Here is a 23,879-nt window from a genome sequence, read left to right on the forward strand (position 1 = left end):
TTAATAATTTTTTGTATTTTTTTATTTTATCTATAAAATAAATAATAAAAAATTATTTTTTATTTTCTAAAATAAAATTTAAAATTTAAATGATTCAAATTTCTTAGACTGCGTTTGTTTACAGAGACAGGACACTGAGACAGACAGGGACATTGAAACACAAAATTGTGTTTGGCAGAGGAGACATGGACAGAGACAATGTGTCCAGAGATATTGAATTAGTGTATTTTGTGTCCATCCTGACAGGAATGACATAGAAACACTAACAAGAGACACAACTTATAATTATATTTTTTATTGTTATATTTTTCATCTCAAATTTTTTGAATAAAAAAATAAGAATAAATTGAATTTTCATAATTTATTCTAGTTTATCACCAAACAAAATACAATAACACAAAATTTTGTGTCTTTGTTCATGTGTCTTGTCTTATCTTATTCTCAGTGTCTTGTCCTGTCCTCTTCTTAGAAACAAACGCACCCTTACTTATAACCAACTTAGTTGATTTAACACAATTCACTTAAATAAATATCAAGTATTTGAGTTTTACTTTATGTACACAGTAATTTATTGATTAGTTTTTGGTCAATTGAGATGAGTGATATTATTTTTTAAAAAAATCCATTTATTAACCCTCTAAGTTTTTAGGCTTGTGGTAAGATACTTACATCAAAATGGATAAAGTGGTTACTTGATTTTATATAAAAGGAATAGTTAAAATATTAGTACTATTATATCAGATAATATAATTAAATATATTAAACTATTTAACAGTTTTAATTATTATTTTTATATAGAAATATTTTTATCTGAATAATTACTCATAGATAATCAACTTGTGATTACTACAAACTCTTATGTTTTATATTAGTTTTATGAAAATCATCATTTTGACTTGTAAAATAAAAATCTATTGACAAACAACTATATTATTTTTGAAACTTATTATTTGGTTCACTTTCTTTTGCAACTTAATGTGCATATGTTTTCTTTCATTTTTAAGAGTGTATAGTGAGAAAATTTCATTTTTATCTCAACATATTACCAAGTATACCATTCACCATCAAAATTTGTTTTCACGTAACTTTCTATGTTAAAAAAAAAAAATCTTTCCATATTAGATGAATTTACACGCAAAACTAATCTTGCTTGTGGATATTATTATAAGGGAATTAATTTCTATGATGCACGGATACTAATATAGACACGGGACACGATACGATACGGATACGCAGATACACGAATTTTAAAATTTTATAAGATATAGAAATACATACATATAAAATATAAAGAATTTGTTAGATAAATCGTAATGATATTTTGATATTTTATTGATATTAAAATATAAATTAATTTTTTAATTATTTTTAATATCTTATTTTAATTATATCAAATATTTAAAATATTTTTTATTTTAATAAAAAATAATATATACTATATCTAAATTTATTTCAAGAATATATGTTAACAATAAAATTGGACACGCTAACACGGGATGGTATTTAGATGTGTCAAAACATGTTCGGAAAAAAAAATTTATTAAGACATGGTTAGACACAGCTGACACGCATGTCGGACGAATATCGGTGAGTGTCGTATCTGAAATGTGTCCGATACGCGAATATGACAGTTTAACAAAATGTCCGTGCTTCATAGAAAATTACTAACCTTTAAAGAATAAACCTATTTGTAAAATAATTTTCTAAAATTAAAATGATTTTTACATGAATAATAATGTTAAATCAAATATCATTTCATATCTCCCTCCGTTTCTTTTTTTTTTTTTTTTCCCAGTTTAAACCATTTAGGAATCAAACTCTATATCAAGTAGATCTTAAGCTATTTAACTACATGCTCCATCTTCTTTTGGTAATAAATTTATGTGAAGTGTAGTATTTTGAAGGGGTAAGTACGATTTTGGTCCCTTAAATTTAGTGCTAGAATCGAATTCGTCTCTCTTGTTATTTTGCCATTAAAGTCGTGCTTAATATTTTTTTTCGTATTAAAATCGTCATTTTCAATAAATTTTTTTGTTTTATTCCTAAACTACCCCTATCCTATTTTAATAATAAAAATAATAAAATTAAAAAAAAAAAGAAAACGCGTAAAAACGCGTTGGGGGGTGGGGGAAGAAAAGGGTATACGAAGGGGGGAGGGGAGGGGAGGGGAGGGGAAGGGAAGAGGGGGAGGGGGAAGGGGGGGAGGGGGACGGCGCCAGGGAGCCTCCGTCGTCGCCGCCGCCTCCTCCAGAACTCTGATGATGATGACGATGAATGGAGAAGAGAAGTCGCCGTCCCGCCGCTGCAGCCGCTGCCTTTCTTCGAACCAAATCTCTTCGTTGTGCTTTGAATTTCTGTTTCTCTGTGTTTGTCTATTTCTCTATTTCTCTGGCTTTGTGTTTCTCTGTTTCTGTTTGGGGGTGGGGGGAAGGGGAGACGGGGAGGGAGAGGGGACGCGGGGTGGGGGTGGGGGGAAGGGAAGACGCGCGGTGGGGGAAGGGAAGACGCGTGGGGTGGGGGTGGGGGGAAGGGGAGGCGGAGAGGGGGAGTGGACGTCGGGGTGGGGGGAAGGGGAAGGGGCGGGGAGGGGGAGGGGAGGGGGAAGGGAAAAGGGGGAGGGGGATGGTGGCGGCATTGGTGGTGGTGTTGGGGAGGGGAGGGGACGTCGGGGTGGGGGGAAGGGGAAGGGGAGGTGGGGGCGGGGAGGGGGAGGTTGTGGTGGTGCTGTTGGTGGTGGTCGTGGTGCTGGTGGTGGTGTTGGTGATGCTGTTGGTGGAGGTTGTGGCGGTGGTGTTAGTGTTGGTGGTGGTGGTGGTGGAGGAGGTAATTGTGTTGGTAGTGGTGAGGGTATTTTTGTCCAAAAAAAATAAAAAGGACAATTTTAATACAAAAAAAAAATATTAAGGACGACTTTAATGGCAAAATAACAAGAGGGACGAATTCGATTCTGACACTAAACTTAAGGGACCAAAATCGTACTTACCCCTATTCTGAACAACTAATTTTACTAGTCCACACATTATTTTTCCAATTTTCTTAGTTTCATTACTATAAGAAAGCAATGAATTGAAATCGTGCGCTTGGAGAATTATAAAAGTATAAATGTTACCATAGATGCTTTTTTCTACTCTTGCCTTTTCTTTAAAGCGATTCAAAACACCTACTCCAAAAAGCAAAGAACTAAAGAAGTTTAATTTATTTGATGTGTAGCTTATGTCTTATTAAAAAAAATATATTTTTAATAAAAGAAAAAAAAGAAAATCCTTGAATGGTTTTGGATGGGGAAAGAGTTGTTTTCTTTTTGTAGAAAAGAAAAAGCAAATGGCAAAAAAAAACTAATATTAACGGAGCACTACGTATCAATGGAAAGAAAAGTATTTTAAATAGTGTATACACACGTTTAAAGTTAGGGGAAATATAACAGGTTCTTAATTCTTAGAACTAAATTAGGAAACACAAAAATTATAACATAATCTCATTTACATTTTGTGTAAGATTAGTGAATAAGATTCAATGGTTTTATTGAGTATAGTATACACATAATGAATTATGACATTTGGAATGGTTTAAGAAACTATGGTTAGTAATTAGTAAAAAATAAAAGGGAAGTGTGAGGTGGTATTTGCATATAGTTAAAAGGAAGAAAGACACCTAAAAAAAGGAAAAACAAATTTTTATATTTTGACATCATAGCGATTCTGCAAACTGGCAACAAGATAAAATAAATGTCATATAATGGCGTGGTGGTGTCGAAGAATGTACTCAAATACTATGATTTATATATATGTGCTGTTTCCTTTCTTTTTTTTTTCTTTTTTTTTTTTTCATATTAAATTTTCTTTTCGTTCTTCTTTGTTCTCGCTCAAAGCGATTGTTTTAATATTCTCATCGTGTGTATCTGTCAACGCATATATTTAGTATTTACACGTAGATCTTATATTCCAACACATTTATGTGTGGATGATTTTTTTCTAGTTCTGTTTTATATATATAGAAAAAAAATGATGATCACCAGCCTTTAATAAATCGCCGAATGATATATTCCATGAGCCCCCCAACATCAAATCAAACACATTTGTGGTTCATACAAATAAACCATATTAGAAATAAGAGATTAAATTAAAAAAAATATGGTGTATCGTTGAGTCAATTTAAAATGATACAATATATAACAGTATATATAAGTATTAGAAGAATTAAAATAATAAAAATATAATATTTTATGATAAATATATAGATATACTAAATAATGTTAATTGATCTAATGATTCTAATTATATTTTAATATTCCCCTCAAACTCAAGTGGGAGTTAAAGATACTATTTTAAATTTGGACACTAGAGTTCGAAACGAGTAGGATTATGAGCTTTCGTGAAGATATCAACAGTCTGATCCAGAGTCCCAATAGCTACGAGACGAACAGCATCAATAAGAAGGTGTTGTCGGACAAAATGGTAATCAATCTCAATGTGTTTGATGCGTTCATGAAAAACGTCATTATGAGTAATCTGAATAGCACTGTGGTTGTCATAATAAATATCAGTTGGGGATAATTGAGGGGCACCCAAGTCTTCGAGAAGCCAACGAATCAAGACAACCTCAGTAGTGGTATCAGGGAGAGCACGGTATTCAACTTCGGTGCTTAATCGAGCAGTGAACGTTTGTTTCTTGGCTCACAAAGAAATGAGAGAATCACCAAGAAACAACCAATAACTAGTAGTAGAATAACGATTAGCGGGATTACTAGCCCAATTAGCATCTGAGTACACTTGAAGGGTTAAGGATGAATGAGCAGAAAAATGAAGACCATCAAATAGAGTACCTTTGATGTAGCGAAGAATGCGAAAAACTGCAATATAGTGAGTAGTACGGGGAGCTGACAAGAACTGGCTAAGAACATAAACTGGATAGGCGATGTCTAGTCTTGTGACAATCAAGTAGACGAGATCAACTAACCGTCGATAAAGAGTAGGGTTATCCAAAATAGTGCCATCCATAGGAGTAAACAGAATATTAGGCTCAAAAGGGGTAGACATAGTGCGACTATTTGTAATTTCGGCTCGAGTAAAAAGATCAGAAGCATACTTAACTTGAGAGAGATAGATGCCATCATCTGAGGATATGACTTCAAGACCAAGGAAATAACTGAGAGAACCAAGATCTTTCATCTTAAAAGTGTGGTGAAGGGATGCTTTAAGATTAGAGATACCATCAACATCATCTCCAGTAATGATCATGTCATCAACATACAAAAGTAGAAGAATACAAACCGCGTCCACTTTTACGAATAAAGAGAGCATTCTCATGAGGGTTGCAAGTGAAACTGAGATTGCATATAGTGGTGCTAAACTTTTCAAACCATTCACGAGGAGCTTGCTTAAGACTATAAAGTGTCTTACGAAGGAGACAGATTTTGCTAGAAGGACAAGGATATCTCCGGGGTGGTTTCTTATAGACCTTCTTTTTCAAATCCCAATTAAAAAATGTATTCTTCATATCCATCTTACTGAGAGACTATTTTCTGACCGCAGCAATAGCAAGGAGAGCGCGAACAGATGTGAGACGAGCAACAGGAGCAAAAGTCTTTTCATAATCAATACCATACTCTTGAGTACATCCTTGAGCGACTAATCGTACTTTATAACGGTCAATAAAACTATCAGAGCGAATCTTGATCTTATATACCCATCTGCTACCCACAATTTCATGATCAAAAGGAGGATCAACAAAGTTCCAAGTGTGTGCTTTTTAAGTGCCTGAATTTCTTCCTGCATTGATTGCTGCCAATTTAGATTTTTTAAGACTTCTCGAAATGACTGAGGCTCATGATGAAGAATTGTAGAAAAACAATGATAATCAAGAAGATGATGAGGTGAATTTCTTACCCTAAAAAAATGATTGGAGGGAGGAGGCATGACAGTAGGAGCAGGATCATCATCCGGTCTGGAATCATTGGGAGATAGAGAAAGAGGAAGAGTAGAAGGCTCGAGGGGTTGACTGGATATAGAACCTATAGAATTATCACTAGAAAAAAGATCAACATTGAGGTTAGTAAAAAACGGTGACTGAGTATAAGGAATAGACCCAAATGAGGAGAACTTAGAAAACATGTGATGCTCCCAGAATATAACATAACAAGATATATGAATACGTCTAGAAAGAGGATCCCAACAACAATAACCCTTGTGTTCAATGTCATAACCAAGGAAACAACACATGCGAGCCCAAAGTTCAAGTTTATTATGTTTGAGGCTGAAGGAGAACAAAACAGACACAACCAAAAACTCGAAGAGAACTGTAATCTGGAGAAGTATGATAAAGACGCTTAAAGGGAGTAATGTTACCAATGACAGAAGAAGGGAGTTTATTGATAACATAGACAGCAGTAAAAACAACTTCACCCGAAGTACGCTCAGGACACGAAGAAAAAATAAGCATTGCATGAACAGAGTCAAGAATGTAATGGTATTTGCGTTCGACTCATCCATTTTGTTGAGACGTACCAAGGCAAGAAAACTCAGACAAAATACACTGTTCAGCAAGAAAAGTTAAAAGTTTGGAGTTACAGTATTCCATTGCATTATCGCGTCAAAAAACTTTAATGACCTTGAAAAATTGAGTTTTAATCATAGTGGCAAAGTTAATATAAATCTAAGATAGCTCATGGCGATTAGTCATTAAATAAACCCAAGTAAAGTGTGAATATCATCAATGGAAACTACAAAATATCGAGTCCCTCTCATAGAAACAGTGGGAGTGGAGTCCCAAATATCAGAATGGATAAGATTAAAAGGAGAGCAAGTAAGAAATAAATTATTGTGAAAAGACAAAGCAGGTTGTTTGGCAGTTTGACAAGGAATGCAATCAAAATACTCATTATTAACCAGACCCAAAACACCCTTAGACACAAAAGGACGTAATTTTTCTAAAGAGCTGTGGACAAGACGGTAATGCCATAAGTGAAGGGTAGATGGAGAAAAAATAGTACAGAGATTTGACATAGGAATATGAAGATTCTCGAGCTCAAACAACTTTTTGACCTTACGTCTAATCCTGGTGATCTGTCCCATCCGACGATCCTGGACACAATAACCAGAAATAGAAAAATTGGCATCAAAATCGAGTTTAACAAGTTGACTAATAGAGATAAGATTAAAGTTTAATTTTTGAATAAAATAAATATAAGGGGATTAAGATTGGACTGTGAAATAAAATCTTTATGTGTCGCATGCAAGAGGGAACCATTAGTAGTGTTGACAGAAGGTGCATTTGTGGTGGTAAACAAAGATGAAAAAGAATGACGCAAAGGAAATATGTGATTAAAGCAACCATAATGAAAATACTATTTAGAATTACCTGAAGGAGTGAAAAGAGTAGCAAAGGTATTACCAGAAAAAGAGAGAAGTAGCTTAAGAAGAGACTCAATGTTGGATGGAGAGAGAAGGTGGATTGAGAGAAGCAGAGTTTGTGGATTCAGTAGTATCAACGGTAGAAGCAGGCACATTCTGATTAGTGTAGTTGGAACAAAAATGATACTTGTTTTGATCTAAACATGGTGGGTGAGTAGGACAAGTAGTAATCAAATGTCCCAAGAGCTTGCAATAATGGCATAACAGTGTTGGACAATTGGAGCCAATGTGACCTTTCTGTTTGCATTTTCAATATTCAATAGAAAGACAGTCTAAAAAGAGGTACCCAAAACGGTTACAGTTGCAACAGAATGTACTCTTTCTCTTTGTGACAGCAAAAATATCTTATTGTTCCATGATAGTAGATACAAAGACGAGAAAGAGAAGGAACTGCGAAATCAAGGCAGAAATCGAAAAAATGGAGGCTAGAATCGGAAAGAGCTTACAAAAAAATTAGGGAGAGTTCCACTATCCGCCATGTCAGTATGGGAGGACACGTGGTGAGACCGGATTGGAGGAAGAAGATACGTCAAGGATGACACAGTGATGAACTGGAGCGTGGAGCTGGCATTGGGTCGGGTCGAGACAACGTGCAGATCTGGCATCGGGTTAACTGAGGCAACGCGTCTTCGACACGTGGACGGTTCGGGAGCGTTGAACTTCGACGCAGATCAACAGTTTTGGATGCGTCTGGAAGGGAGAAGAGGTGATGGCGGGCAGGGAGCTTGCAGCGACGCGTCAAGGCGTTTCTAGCGACGTGGTTGGACTACAATATATAATAGTATATATAGGTGCTAAAAGAATTAAAGTAATAAAAGTATAATATCTTGTATAAATATACAAATATGTTAAATATGCTAATTGATTTAATTCATCTTTATAATAATAATAATAATAATAATAATAATAATAATAATTTGTTAAGGTGCATTTTGTTCTGAACGACAATTCCACCACGGCTTTCTACTCTATTTGAACAAATTCAATTCTGAAAAATAGTAAACTACTTATGTTTATGTACTAGTATCGATTAGTTGAACAGCTAATTATTTAGATCAAATGAATAATCAATTAATTAATTCATCCTCCTCCTCCTCCCCCGGGAATTGTTTTTTACTAACTAGAACTTTCCAAAGATCAATGGTATTTAATTTGTGGTCCTATAATTGTTTTTATTTACCATATGCAACAACGTTTCTAGCTTGGCAAAATTGTTAGCTAGCACATAAGTATAATTCAATTAACCATGTGAAAGCAATGAAGAAGATGTTAGGTTGTTCATATTAATTTTTGTTACCAGCAAAATTATATATGATAATATACTACGGAATACTCACCAATCTAGCCTATGCAACGTGTCTTGCACAATCATTTTGTTGCTTTAATCTTATTCTTATATACGGGACATTCAGAATTCAATGTTTTGAAAATTAGATTAAATTATATTAATTTAACTAAAGTGTGATTGTGTAACAATTATAGATTTAATAATTTAATCAATCAATTCAATACCCATATGCGATAGTTCTATCTCCCATTAAGAACTCACCAAAAGAATAAAATAAATAAGGAGATGTTACCATAAAGACGCAAAAAATGTCTTTTAAAAAGATATTTTTTAATAATTAAAATTTAACATATATAATTACTTAAATTATGTTATTTTTGTCAAAATTAGGTCAGACAAATTAATTTAATCGAAAAATAGTGAATCAAATTTTGAATTTGTCTAAATTAATATTATTTATATAAAAAATGACTACAATATTCTTATTATATAAAATGACTAAAATACTCTTATTATATATATATTAATTTTGAAAATTCTAAATTCTAGCCATTTTCTTTTCTATCGTTATAGGGTTAAAATTTAAAATTTTAAATATATATATATATAATAAGAATATTTTAGTTGTGTTTTATAATAGGAATATTGTAGTAATTTTTTATAAAAAATATTAATTTATACCAATTTAAAATTTAATTTATTAATTTTTTTTACTAAACTAATTTGTCCAGTCTAATTTTAATAAAAATAATACAATTTAATTGATTATATGTGTTAAATTTTAATTTTTTAAAAAACATATTTAAAAAAAGACGTTTTTAACATCTTTATCTAAGTGGCTCCCAATAAATAAACATAGTTTGGGTTGGTTTAATCTTCAAATCTTAAAACCTTGCTACAAATATAGTACATTTTATGATTGATAAATGGTTAACCCTAAAAAGTCGAAGCAAAATTTTGTACTAAAGATTCTTGGGACCCCATTGTTATTGTATACAAGATTGCTTGAAAAGAAATCTGCATCGAACAATGTTCAATAAGAACAATTTGCATCTTTAAATTTTAGTGGCAACAACACCAACCACCAATGGAAACTATATAAGCAAATTGAAATTTCACTAATATATTATGTTGCTTTTTTTTGTGTACCCTATTTTTCCTAACATCAAATGTTGTATCGTGGAAGCATCATGGTTTTGGACTATATATCTATGCACAAACTACAATGAAAAAAAGTTATAGCTTTCAATATTGTGATGATGTTTGCACATTGGTAGCATCTTGGCCATAGTAATGGTACATAACTACATATAGACATATTTTATGTCTAACTCTCATTATGTTTAATTTAATTTCTTAGTACTTATAATATATCCTATCATTAGAACATTGCATATAAACACCATTGAAGTTTCCTATTAACTTATTAACTATGTGACAGATTACTTTGTTTCTCACAAGAATTATGTGTATGAATTCGCCACATCTTAATTTGTAATTAGTTGGTAATAATGGAGTGCTAAATTTTATGTCCGAAAAATTTAAAATTCGATCTTTTGGTGAAGTCCAAAAATATAAAAAATAGCATAAGATAAATAAAAAAAATTAAAAAAAATCTATACAAAAGTCAAACAAATTTAAAATAAACTCTTACTTAAAAAAAATATTAGAAATATATCTATTTATATTGTCTTTTCTTATGAAAAAGTGAGATCACAACGGTTATTAAATTTGTGAAATGAACATTAACCAACAAATACAAAAGTATTTCTTGAGTTTAGTTGCTCCTTACACCTTCAAAAATAAATAAATAAATAATAAATAATTTGCATATTGTATTGTAAGATAAAATTACTGAAATAAGGTTTTAGTAAAACTTGGTGTAGATAATTCTAAAACTATAAATAAAAGAAAATTGTATATATTCTTTTTCTTTCTCCCCTTATATAGATTCCAAATGCTCAATCCTTACATGCATGTTGGGTTTAAAGTTCTTAAAAAATCCTCCAAGATCAAGATGATTCACATTAACGAATTAAGAGAGGAAAAAAATAAATATACATTTTAATTAATCTAAATTTAAATTATATGAGACTTTAAAATTCACACATGATTATATGAAATTGAAAACCAATATATAGTGCTAGCCCTTTTCTTCCTTACCTTTTCTCTTTTTGGTCTTGGCTGGGCCGAAGCCTCGAAAACGCACCCTGGTTTGTAGCATGTTGCATTGTTTTCAGCCCATTATAATTATTCGCCTATAATGTTTTTGTAGCCCATTTTTGTGCAATGAGAAAAAATATTTATCTTAAAAAGAATTTAAGGATCTTCTCATCTTCTGAACCGTGACAAATAAAAAAAAAAATCTTCTGACCAAAAGAGAAAAGTTTAAGAACCTAGTTCATGATACTTTAATTTAGTCACAAATTTTGGTGTCTCTTAAGATGTTATATCCACCTGACAAAAAAAAAAAAAAAGAGATCCTATACTGGATTTATTATAATGCTTAGGATTAAGAGGTTGTTGTTCAATCCCTCTAACAAAAAACCTAGTTCCACAATATTTTTTTTATTTATTTTTGTTTTCTCTTATTTACCAAAATAATTCCTACCTTTAACGAAATTTACTTTCGTTTACACTGTAAATGAGATATATACGTTTTTTCATCCATCTGTCTTATCTCGTTTACACTGAAAACGAGATACATACAAAATTATCTCGTTTACAGTATAAACGAAATAAGAGAGGGATATTTATTTCGGTAAATATTTTTTAAATTATTTATTTCGATAATTATTATAATTAATTTATGTATTAAAATAAAAATCCCTTTAACGTGTCGATCGTAACTTTTCATGAAATAATAATACACCATTCTAAATTTTTCTCAGAGTATGAGGTCATCTTGGAATAATGTAAAGTATATTTATTCATAACATATGATTTGATATATATAGAAAGAATGCTTGAATTCTTTATTGAATACATTAAATGTGTAAAACATAAAAAATTAAGGCTATTAATTCTCAAAATCAAAATTATATAGTTTATAATATATACATAATTATCTAAATTTGGTAAAGTAAATTTCAAAGATGAAAAATACTAAAATGTTCGTATATCTATGCCTAAAAGGTAAAAAAGGTTGAATTTTATGTGTGTTTCCTGTGTCAACATTTATGATTGATCTCTGTTTTGTGATTAAAATTATATATTTTTTTCTCAGTCCGAAAACCTAAATTGGTCAATTAGACATGCATAAATAATATTATTATTTGTAAAGAAATTCTACAAATATAAAATTAAATGAAAAATATCCAAAAAAAAAAAAAAACAAGTGGAGTTATATTGACGTAAAGAGATATGAATTAAATACGAGCATAGTTTATTAATTAGTTATAGAAATCAAAAGATTACGTTTGTGTGTACATTAATTGTATTATCATTGATGATTGATAATAAACGGATGAAGGGAATGAGAATATTTGGGTAAATAGATGGAATAAAAGAAATAGGTATAATATAATTATTTAAATTTTAAATTAATAAAATGAATAAAAATGAGAATACGTGCACTCTTATTTAAGTTGTTTATTAGTTATACACTACATGTTATATCAAATAAAATCCTCAAGAGTTTTGTGTGTATATAATATATAGTAAAAATTGAGATGTAGTTAATTTTATGTAAAATTAATAATTAAAAATAATTAAATAATTTAATTAATTTGATTAAATTTTTATTTAATAATTATTAATTATTAATTTTACATAAAATTGACTACATCATATATATATATATATATATATATATATATATATATATATATATATATATATATATATATATATATATATATATATATATATGTTTTTCATGGCTATCTATATTCTTGGCCTTTCCCTTTCAAGCACTAAAGTATTAACTTTTCCATCCAAACACGTATTGGAAGATTGAGAATAATAATGGAATTTTCAATCTTTTATAACCAGATATCCTTAGTCAATATCAATGGAGACTGAAGTTGAAGTGTATCCATTTTCTTCTAAAGACATTTTCAAATTGAATTAATCCAATCAATACAATTACACATGAATTCGTTACTTATAGCCCTAGCTAGAAGGTGTTGACTTTGGGTGCAATAAAAACTTTAGGATTCTAATTAATTGCACCGATGTAATGTTATTACTTATTACTTTTTACATTTCATTTCCACATAAGAAACCAATTAACGGGTTTTAATTGTTGACTTTTTGGTTAGTTCTTCAACTAGACTTTGTCCCACTCATATTATTATTAGAGTTTCATTTTGATGTATTAATATACGAAGACTAACAAATTTTATACAATTATCTAATAAATTCATATATTCAAATATTGCTTTTATAATAAATATAAAAATTAGTTATTTTATTAATGTGACAATAAAAATTAATTAAACGTATTATACAAAAGATAAAACTAAAAACATTGGGAGATTAATTACAAGAGAATCAACTTTCTAAGGATTTTTAACCTATTAAAATTAGCGGCACTCTTCTTCTTCTACGCATTTTTATACCGTAGTTGTAATAAGTAGAATACTTAAAAAAAGTGTACTAATAAATAGAGAGGTGCTTCTTTCTTTTGTATGGAATAGTAATGACATGTAGAATGTAACATATGTTGCACGCACCAACGTAATTAACTACTAATTAAACTCAAATTACAATCAAAGGCGAATTTAATAACCACGCCTAAGAATTAAGAGTTTAAGATCCAAAGTCCAGCTAACTAACTCGTTCCTCCTTAACTCACACCGAGTCAGCTCGCTACCAGCACTGATCCGTTTCCCATCTTCGCCCACCGTAACCGGGAAACCTTGACTCCGGCGTCGCCGCCGTCAGTGGAATCCGCCGTCGCTGATGCAAGCTCCTATCATAGCTGGCGCGCTTCTCAGGATCCGATAACGTGGAGTAAGCAGCATGGATCTTCATGAACTCGTCCGACGATACGTTCCGACCGCCGATCACAGTCGCGGCGTCGGGATGGCAAACCCTGGCTAGTCGGCGGTACGCAGTCTTGATCTCGAGGATCGACGCGGAGGCGGGGATCCCGAGGATCTCGTAAAACGACGCTGTTGCGTGGAGAGAAAGACTCGATGATTGTTGATTCTCCGACGTCGGAGAAGTGGTGGTTCCGGCAGCGAGTGTTGGCCGGGATCTGACGTGGCGCAGCGAAGAGAAAGATGAGGATAGCATGATACGACACCGTTTCGTTTCGTTTCGTTAAGTTGAAGAGTTTTAGAGGAAGGGAAGAAGAGCAATTTGCGGTGCCATATATAACGAAACCAAGAAAAAGTGAATTGTGTGATACGTGAACTCTCAAGAGTAAGAGTTGGAAAGTGGTGGGTCCCGGTGTTGTTTTCTGTTTTTTTTTTTTTAAATCGAACTCTCGCTGTTACGAGTTAAATTTTCATTTATTCATATTTTTTTAACTAATAAATTAATACATATATAAAATAACATTCAAATTATTGATATTTGTTTATGTTAATTAGTAAATTGACTATTTGATTGGCTGGTCCCAGTGTTAATTTATCCAATACAAATCAGACTTCAGCTTTTTTTATTCTTTATCCGTGCTGACTCATAGCATGAGTGGACACCTTATCGGCTTATCCTATCTTGCATATGGATTAATTCTTATTTATTGAGTTATATATATATATATATATATATATATATATATATATATTAAAATTAAGTTAACTATTAATATATTTGTGTATAAATATATGTATAGTTTAATTTATTTTTAATATGTATTTATATTTTAATTTATATTTTATATTAATAACTAATTTTAATGATTAATTTTAATGTATATGTAACATACTAGATCTAATAATTTTATAATTTAAATTTTATTAAAATTTTAGTTTTACTTACTTCATTTACTTTCTTGATTTCACGCTAAAATTTCAATTTTTTTCCTATTTTTGCATATGACAATAACTTCTACTTTGAATGAGAGCAATTGATTGATCATGATTAAAACTTTTATAATTTAATCGAATTAAGAAAGTCTTCTAAAAGAGAAATCAACTGTGCTACGAAATTCAAATCTTAGTGGTCTTATTGGGGAAACGTAAACTTGTATGTGAACATGCACACAACAGCTTCTTGAAATTATAATAATGGAAACAAATCATCAAACCGACATAAATAATTTATTTTTTTTGAGCGAAAATACTTTATTCAAATTAGTGTTTTTACTCATAATAACATTATGAGAATATAAACCTTTTAAAATTATGTCAAATACTATAGATTTTAACACAACAAATTTGTAAAATCAAATTACTTTTAAAAAAATCGTATGTATGAGACAAAAGTTTCTATCCAATAAAAAGATCATGATCTTCGTAGATTCAACGTGCATATGCGAAAATGTGCCTTATGAATCACTATTGTCTTTTCGTCTGGCCTAATTTAATCACAATCGGAGAAATGGATAACATTACATGTGGGGAAGAGTAGTTTTGTCATCACTCATCACTCATCACTCGCGTGGTTCCATGTTTTCGCCTAAAGTATATTTCCTCATGCATTGCACTTTGAACATGATTTGCGGAACAAATAATATTTAGGATTACCTTGGTAGTGACACAAGGAATGAAAGTAACACATCATATGAAATGAAAGTGTAAATAGTAAATACACTTCACTTCGCTTTACGATCAATCACAAATCACGCAAATCACAATAACTATTAACTTCGGTACTTTCCCCAAGTTTCAAACCCAAAGCTAAAATGAAGTAACTATGTTTTTGTCCACAGGTTGAGCTCGTATATGTCAAGTTTTTGTAGGCTTTTTTCTTTCTACTTTTTGTAGTTACATTTTCACTACTTTGGATTCACATTAGGCCCATTAGGCCCATTTTCATGTTAATAGGCCCACTTATTTATTATTCATCTTACATATAAAAAAGGCCCAATAAAACAAAACAAAAAAAAACGATATACAAAGACAAAGTCAATTCCCGTACCAGTCGCCACTCATTATTTCCACATAACCAAAACGACAACTGAAAACAACACAAAACGACAACGTGATACCAAGATAAGCAACAAAAGAAGGAAGGCGGAGCCACCGCCACCGCCACCGCCGATGACGGCGGAAATCAAGCAGCGGCGGTCTTAGAAGCTTCGAGATCTGCAGCTTTCTGGAGCAAGCTGTTGTCATCATCTTCGAGAACCATCTGGATCGGAAAAGATCCCAAACCGTCAGCGATTGCGAGCATGATCTTCTTCATCTCGGATCTGAACTCGTTCTTGTCGACGTCGCCGCTTCCATCACCATCGAACCTCTCGAAGATGGAATCGTAGAGTTTCTTGAGTTCCTCCGGCGAAGTAGCGACGTCGATGCCGAAGTGCGTCTCGATGAGCCTCATGGACTCGAAGGCGGTGCGGAGCTCCGAGCGTGACAAAACGCCGTCGTTGTTGGTATCAAGCGCCGTGAATTGTTCATCAACGCTCTTGTTGAAGTGTGCGTCGTCGTTAACGAAATCCCTAACGGTCGTGCCGTCAATAACCACCACTCCCATCCCTTCTCTCTTATCTGTGATGTGCTTTGTGGGATCTTAATTATAATAATCTTATGGCTACGGTGAAGTGAGATGAGATAATCTTACTAGTCTTGTTATATACTCAAAAAACAATAAATGAAAGATGGCAATAAGATTAAAAGGGAATAATAATTTTGGTACTCACATCAACATGAAAAAAAAAAATAAGATGCAGACATATGTTATATTAGATAATTTAATTAGATATATAAAACTTTTAACCATTGTCATTTAATTATATTTACTTTTTTTTATATAATTATTTATACAATTAATATAAAAAAATGTTTTTATTAATATAATGTTATATAATTAGATACATGTAAAAGTTTATACCGAATCAAAATTAAATTTTATTTTGATACAAGTGATCACCAATAATTTTATTAAGCTCACTGAATATAATTGATGCGTGGGCTAAAGGTGTCCATTCGATTTTTCAAGTTGAGAAGAAGGAAGATATTTTTCACGAAAATAATAATCAAATTGGTTTTTAAATGATAAGCAGATGGAATAAAATAATATTTCATAAAATCTGTGAACCGACGCTTGATTTGGTTTTACTTTATCAGGTTTTTCGCGGTATCACTATACTATATAGTATAGTGATGATATCATCATGTAAAAGCACTTTAGGATATATTTCCCACTCGTAATTAATTTATTTAGTCTATTAATTAAGCAATGAGAATTTGATGCCTTATTTTTTATGAATAAAAAGTATTTGTTTATTGAGAAGGGTATTTTGTTGAATTAATATTTAATTTAATTTATGAATTTATATGTAAGTTTTGAATTTCTAAAATTTTAATTGTTTTTATTTAGTTTTTAAATTTTACAAACGTGACAAATATTAGTCTCTAAAATAATTTTTGACATACATACGTTAGTAGAGTGTTAATATGAACATGCAAATTATAAAATCTATAAAATGACATTGTTTTAGTTTTGAAGTCTAAATAATCTAAAGATATTATCACATCACTTGCTTTGAGAAGATCAGTTTCAATTAACATCGTATCACTTATAATGTTATTTTTGGACTATTTAAGTATCAAAACTAAAATAATATCATTTTACGAAATTTAATGTGATATTCGACTGTTTTCGTTAATGTTCTATTAACATCTATACGTTAAAAATTGTTCTAAAAATTAACATGAATTACATTCATAAAATTTAAAAATTAAATATAAATAATTAAAATTTTATAAATAAATTGAAACTCATATATAAATTTAAAAATTAAATTAAATATCATCTCCTATTACCAATAAACTTATGAATTTCTCAACAACTTCAAAGAAAGGTTTATTAGAGTTTCATGTTGATGAGATATAGAGCTTGTCCTTTTTTCTTTTCATTGAACGAACCAATATCTAGGATTGATGAAATTCAGACAACTCTAACACAATGCTAAATTCTTTTTCTATATTTCTGTAAAAAAAAGTTAACCTGTAAATGTTCTATTTTGAACATAAATGAGATATATTCTATTGTCTAAAAGTATCTAAAATGAATTCAAAAGGTCATACCCAAAGAAACCCAAAACACACATGCAACCAAGAAAAAAAAAAACTGGTAAATTTTTTTTTTATTCTCCATAGTATTTTTCAATCCGACAGATTAAGAACTAATCCATCGTGGATCTGAGCTTCATTTAAGGGTTTGCCGCTAGTCAATGGATTGCTGCATGTATAAGGCGGGATTCGAACTCTCGACACTACGGATCTAAGCTTTATTTAAGGGTCTGCCAATAAGGCGGGATTTGAACTCTCGACACTACGGATCTAAGCTTTATTTAAGGGTCTGCCGTTAGTCAATGAATTGCTGCATGTACAAGGTGGGATTCGAACTCCCGACACTTGCTTAAGCACAAGGCGGGATTCAAACTCCCGACACTTGCTTAAGCGGACGAATGAGCTGACCACTCGACCAACTCAAGTTGGTTAAACAGGTAAATTACTTTAATCGCTGTTATTTATTTATTTATTTGATTTTTTTTTTTTTTGGTTCCGATGATCACTGTATATGAAAGTGACCAGTGTAAACCACTTTTAAGGATTTAGGGTTTTACCCAATGACATTCCTAACAGTGAACAAGTCTATGTTTGTGTGAGGCCTAAGGGCTAAGGAGGATTAGCATAATTGGCACAACTATAAGGTAGCGTTTGTTTTGAGGTACTGAGACAGAGACTGAGAAACTGAGACTCAGTATCGTGTTTGTTAGTTCAGAGACTGGTACTAAAATTTCTGTCTCTGTCTCTAAAATTTCAGTATTTCAGTACCTCCAAAAAGTAGAGACACAGGGGACTAAAATTTTTAGAGATGGAGACTGAAACTTTAATAACATTTTATACCTAAAATACTTTCATTTCAATTAATTAATTCCAATTTTACCCTTTGTGCAAATTAAATTAGAGTTTTATTTTTGTTTCAATTCCTGTCTCCCATTTTGCACCAAACAGAATACTGAGATTTATTTCAATCCCTGTCTCTTAGTCTCTGTCTCTCAGTCTCAGTCTTTCCGTCTCTGTCTCTCCACCAAACGCTACCTAAATGAAGCACACAGCTATGTTCAGTCCTATAAATATATTGAGCACAGTTTCGTTGAGCTTCAACCTCTAATTTAATGTGACTACTAACTGCTATTTTCTTGGGCTTTGGGGGTTGACAATGGGCCTCCCTACCCCTTTTTTCCTGCAATGAAAATGACTTTTCTATCAATAAATTCTACCTCTGCATTTTTAACTTTCCCAACTTCTATTTCTATGTTAATATTTTTTTGGTAATATATATATTGATATATTAATTTATTGTAATTAGTATAGTAATTTTTTTTACCAACTATTTGAGTTAAATTTCAATCATATTATTTATTTACAACAAATCAGTAATTAAACTAAGGGTAAAGTATATTTTTTGTCCCTAAAGTTTGACAAAAATTTTAAAAATATCTATAAGTTTTATTTTGTTTTAATTTTATCCTAGAAGTTTTTTATTTGCATCAAATATACCCCTGACATCTAATTTTTCAAAAAATTTAAGACTAATTCAATAATAATTTCATAAGAATAACCCTCAATACAAGCAAATCAAGCATAATTTTCATGCATTATTGTTAGATTAGTCTTAATTTTTTTGAAAATTTAGTCGTTGAGAATATATTTAATGCAAATCGAAAAATTTTGGGACAAAATTGAAACAAAATAAAATTTAGGGGTATTTTTAAAACTTTTGTCAAACTTCAAAGATAAAAAGTATACTTTACCCTTAAACTAAATATTTATAAAAAATAATACTTATTAAAATAAATGATAACATATGATATTAAATATATGATAGTAAATTTATACATGAATATATGATAATAAATTTGATAACTAGACTTTTTATGTATAAATAGTATATTTGGTTAAATTTAATTTTTTAATATTATAAAACTATTTTACATCGCAAATACATAATTAAATTTAATATATTGCTAGTATAAGATCTAAATGTTACAAAAATGATAATAAAAATAAGAGAGTTAAAATCAAGTATTAATAAATAAAAATATTATTTGTATACTAAAATTAATCACTAAAATTATTTTCTATATATTTTTATATAAAATATGTGTTGTTTGACTTATTTTCAATATATATTTATATATACTAGTAATTAATTTTAGTAGCTGACTTTAGTACATACATAATATAGTTCATTAATAAATTTTAAAAAAATAGATATAACTTTTCTTTATTTTTTTACAATATTTTATGCATTTATGTGGTGATAATTTAAAAAAAAATAATTTAAAAAATACAATAACATTATTATAGTCACTTTCCAACATTTTTCGAACATACATTATTTCAACTAGAGTACTAGCAGAGAATAATTATTGAAAGACATGGACCCAAAGGACAAGAGATGGAGAAGATCTCAAAAAATAATTTATACGGCTTTGCTTCCTCTTTTTTCTTATTCTAATCATTCTAATTATGATTTATACTAGAAATCATTATTTATCCGGTTTGGGAATAGGTGAAAACTCAGCCGAAGTCGACTTCACGTGAAATTGATATCTGAGAGCTGTTAGATAAAAATTTAGTCAAATCAGTCAAATTATCTAACAATTTTCAAGTATCAACTTTACGTGAAGTCGACTGCAGCTGAGTTTCCACTTTGGGAATAATGAAGTACTTGATCACAAATATCATATTAGTATATTGTTTTTTTTAGTTACACATAAGACTTTTTTTTTTACTAAATAAAAATGATTATGTTCTGTTACATTAAAATCCGTCACTAAAATTAATCATTACTATAAAATACATGTTAAAATATAAATACACATTAAAATTAAATTAAATCACATATATATTTATATATAAATATATTAGTGACTAATTTTAGTGTACGATGCACTTTTTTAATGAAAATTCAAGTTGCTATGTGTGTATGGTTCATACATATTTGTATGCATATGCAATTTCGTCATTTGATGTAACATTATTCTTGAGGCATTAAGGATGGTAATTGAAATGGAGCTTTCATGCATGGAGACATTGAAGTTTCACTTTCACCCCTTCTCTTAGTTCTGTGTTCTGTTCTGAAATGCTACCATTTATTACAGAAGACAAAATCTTGTTTTTCCTTTCTATTTGTATGTGTATGCACATGCCCTTTTGATATTTACATAAACTCTTGGAGTATATTCAAAATATATAGCTGTCTCCTTTGTTTTATTCTCCGGTGGTGATGTAGTCTTGTATCATTTCCAACAAGGATGAAAATTGAAATATATAAGGTAAAAAAGATAGAGAAAAATCCAAAACAGCTATTGACAATTACTTCGAAAGGATAACGAGGTTTTTGTGCCAAAAAAAAGTCAATGTTATTTTTTTTAGTATAGGGGTTAATCAGTCCAAAAAAAAAAAGATCAAGAGCTGGATTGAGTGTTTTTTTTTTTCTTGAGAACCTCGTTATCCTTTCGAAATAATTGTCCAGAGTCGGATGGGGTATTCACTCAAAAAGATATGAATAAAAATGAGGGCGATTCACTTTTATAAGATTTTTATGGGTTGATAGTGAAAATAATTTTTAATTAAAAGATATAATTATTAGTCAAATTAATCTTTTTAAGTTAAAATACGATAGACAATATAATTATTCTATCATATATCATTGTCTAACTGATGAAAAAATTAATTTAATTTATTTTTATTTGACTTATTTCTTTTAGAAATTAATTTAAAATATCTAATTTTTGAAGAACAAATCCGTACCATCATAAGTTTTCTAAAGTTATTTTGACTATTAACACAAACTTTATCTTCACATTTTAGTTTTGGATATCAAAGAGATCTTAAATATTAAATTAAAAGTTTAGTTTTGTAAGTTTTTTTAAAAATAAAATAAACTACTAAAATAATATTTAAAAATTTATGTCATTGATAAAAATAACTTGAAAATCGAATGATAAATAAACACTTAAAATATTTAAAAAATAATTAAAAATATATATTAGATATATATCTTCAAAAATTAGTTTAGAAATCAGATTTTGATTATGTTTTGAAGTTAAACTTCTACTATGAATTTTGGGGAGAGAATTGAATAATAAGTTACATACTACTTGTTCTATAACTATGAACATTTTACGGATTTAGTTAATATGTGGTCTAAGAAAATATGATAAATTTATTATTAGTAAAAAATTTTAAATATTTTTATTTAATAAATATAAAATAAATATATTAAAAACTTAAATTTTTCATATTTTTAATAAAAATTTTATTAATTTATAAATTTAATATGTGCTCATATTAGGACATAAGATAATTAACCCCATACCTTAATTACAATATTTAGATAATTTGTGCCAAAAATTTCTTGTGAATTAACATTCCCTTTTTGGAGCAGTGTCAGTGTGTCACATTGAAGTGTAGAAATGAATAAACAGTTAAAAACAAAATTGGTGGGCTACTGTGCTATAGGGCCTATACCATACTTGACCTGACAAAAAAAGAAAAATTAAAATTACTAGTAATTGGTAATTATGAGTGCAATCTAAAAATAAAGCATTGATAGAGGTCTAATTCTGCTTTTCAACTTTTCATGAATGTCTCATCACGTTTGCACATTGAAAGATGACTATTCTTCATATCAGGACCAACAGATGAATGTCGTGTTCGTGACAAGACATTTTAATATATGGTAATCTTTAAATAATATAAAATTATTTCATTTTCATAGATATATAAATTAATTTACCTAATTTAATAGATCATTTCTAGACAAATATTAATGTGCTCTTTATAAAAGTAAAAAGTCTAACTTTTTAAAAATTAATTTAAAATAAATATAAAATAAACAAAAGCAAAATATTATAAATTTTAAATTTTAAACTCTAAATTATAACCTCTGTTTTGATAAGTAATAAAATAGAAAAATCAAGAGAAAAAACAAATTATACTGTCATTATTTTAAAAAATATAGTTCCAACTAATCTGTAAAAACTAAGCATATATATATATATAAAACTATAAAAAATAAAAAAATATAAATAATTTTTATTGTATATTATTGTATATGAGAGAATAATACTATCTATTTATATTAATTATTAAACTAATTTTAAATTTTAAAATAAAATAAACAATTAGAATCTTTAGATAATTCTATTAGAAAAAGATAAACATAACTTATTTAAAAAAATAAACATAACAATAGCATATGTAACATATGAATTTATATAACAATAGCATATGTTATACGAATATATTACTCTTACATATGTAAGACTAATATATTCGTATAAGAATTTATTTCTCTAAATTCATAATGAAAACATCAATTTTTCAAGGTGTCATTAAAGTTTAGAGTAACTAATACTAAAAAATCTAAAAAATAAGACCAATCGAATCTTGAGAATACATAACCACAATTAATTTTAAGTCAATTTTTATATTTACATGAGCGAAATTCATAATTCTAAATAATAAATTGGAATAATTAATATGAAATATCATAAATAAAAATATAATTGATTTAATTAATCAAAAATAAAATAATTTAAAAAATTCATTTTTAGAGTAATTTGTATATATAAAAAAATTGATAAACACGTATTGTTTATAATAAACGGTAGTAGCTGTTTATTTATTTGTATATTTTTGTTGAAATAATTGAATAATGATTAACAACATTTGTTGCTGAATCCAGTTTGTTTTTTTTATAGGCTTAGTTAGCTTAAAACATGGAGAGTATAAAGAAGTGAGAAAGGACAAATGGTGTCGGAGAAAGAGGACACGTGGCAAGAGGAAAGGTATGTAGGTAGATGGGACTACCGGCTACGCCAGTGACCTGTGTGTTGTTGGCATCAGAAAAGACAGTGTCAGAGTCAGACTCAGCACCACCACCGCCACATCCAATGCCTTTGCTTCCGCTAACTATTTTACTCTTTCCGTTTCCGCTTTCTTTTCTTCCTTGTTATTATTTTTTTGGGTAAAGTATACTTTTTGTCCTTGAAGTTTGGCAAAAGTTTTAAAAATATCCTTAAATTTTATTTTGTTTTAATT

General features: G+C 29.7%; 2 protein-coding genes across 2 annotated transcripts; both read right to left on the reverse strand.

The window, feature by feature from the left end:
• Positions 1-13,509: 13,509 nt before the first annotated feature.
• On the reverse strand, positions 13,510-13,938 carry LOC112719673 (chaperone protein dnaJ 11, chloroplastic). The gene has a single exon (XM_025770315.2). The coding sequence runs from the start codon at positions 13,936-13,938 to the stop codon at positions 13,510-13,512; it is 429 nt and encodes a 142-aa protein (XP_025626100.1).
• Positions 13,939-15,620: 1,682 nt separating this feature from the next.
• Positions 15,621-16,715, reverse strand: LOC112719674 (uncharacterized). Its single transcript, XM_025770316.3, has one exon. The coding sequence runs from the start codon at positions 16,285-16,287 to the stop codon at positions 15,865-15,867; it is 423 nt and encodes a 140-aa protein (XP_025626101.1). The 5' UTR covers positions 16,288-16,715; the 3' UTR covers positions 15,621-15,864.
• Positions 16,716-23,879: the final 7,164 nt, after the last annotated feature.

Source organism: Arachis hypogaea, chromosome 11 (assembly GCF_003086295.3).
Source record: "Arachis hypogaea cultivar Tifrunner chromosome 11, arahy.Tifrunner.gnm2.J5K5, whole genome shotgun sequence".
NCBI classification, from domain to species: Eukaryota; Viridiplantae; Streptophyta; class Magnoliopsida; order Fabales; family Fabaceae; genus Arachis; species Arachis hypogaea.

Coding starts and splice junctions, on each gene's coding strand:
- LOC112719673 (XM_025770315.2), bottom strand. CDS start 13,938: ATGCTATCCTCATCTTTCTCTTCGCTGCGCCACGTCAGATCCCGGCCA.
- LOC112719674 (XM_025770316.3), bottom strand. CDS start 16,287: ATGGGAGTGGTGGTTATTGACGGCACGACCGTTAGGGATTTCGTTAAC.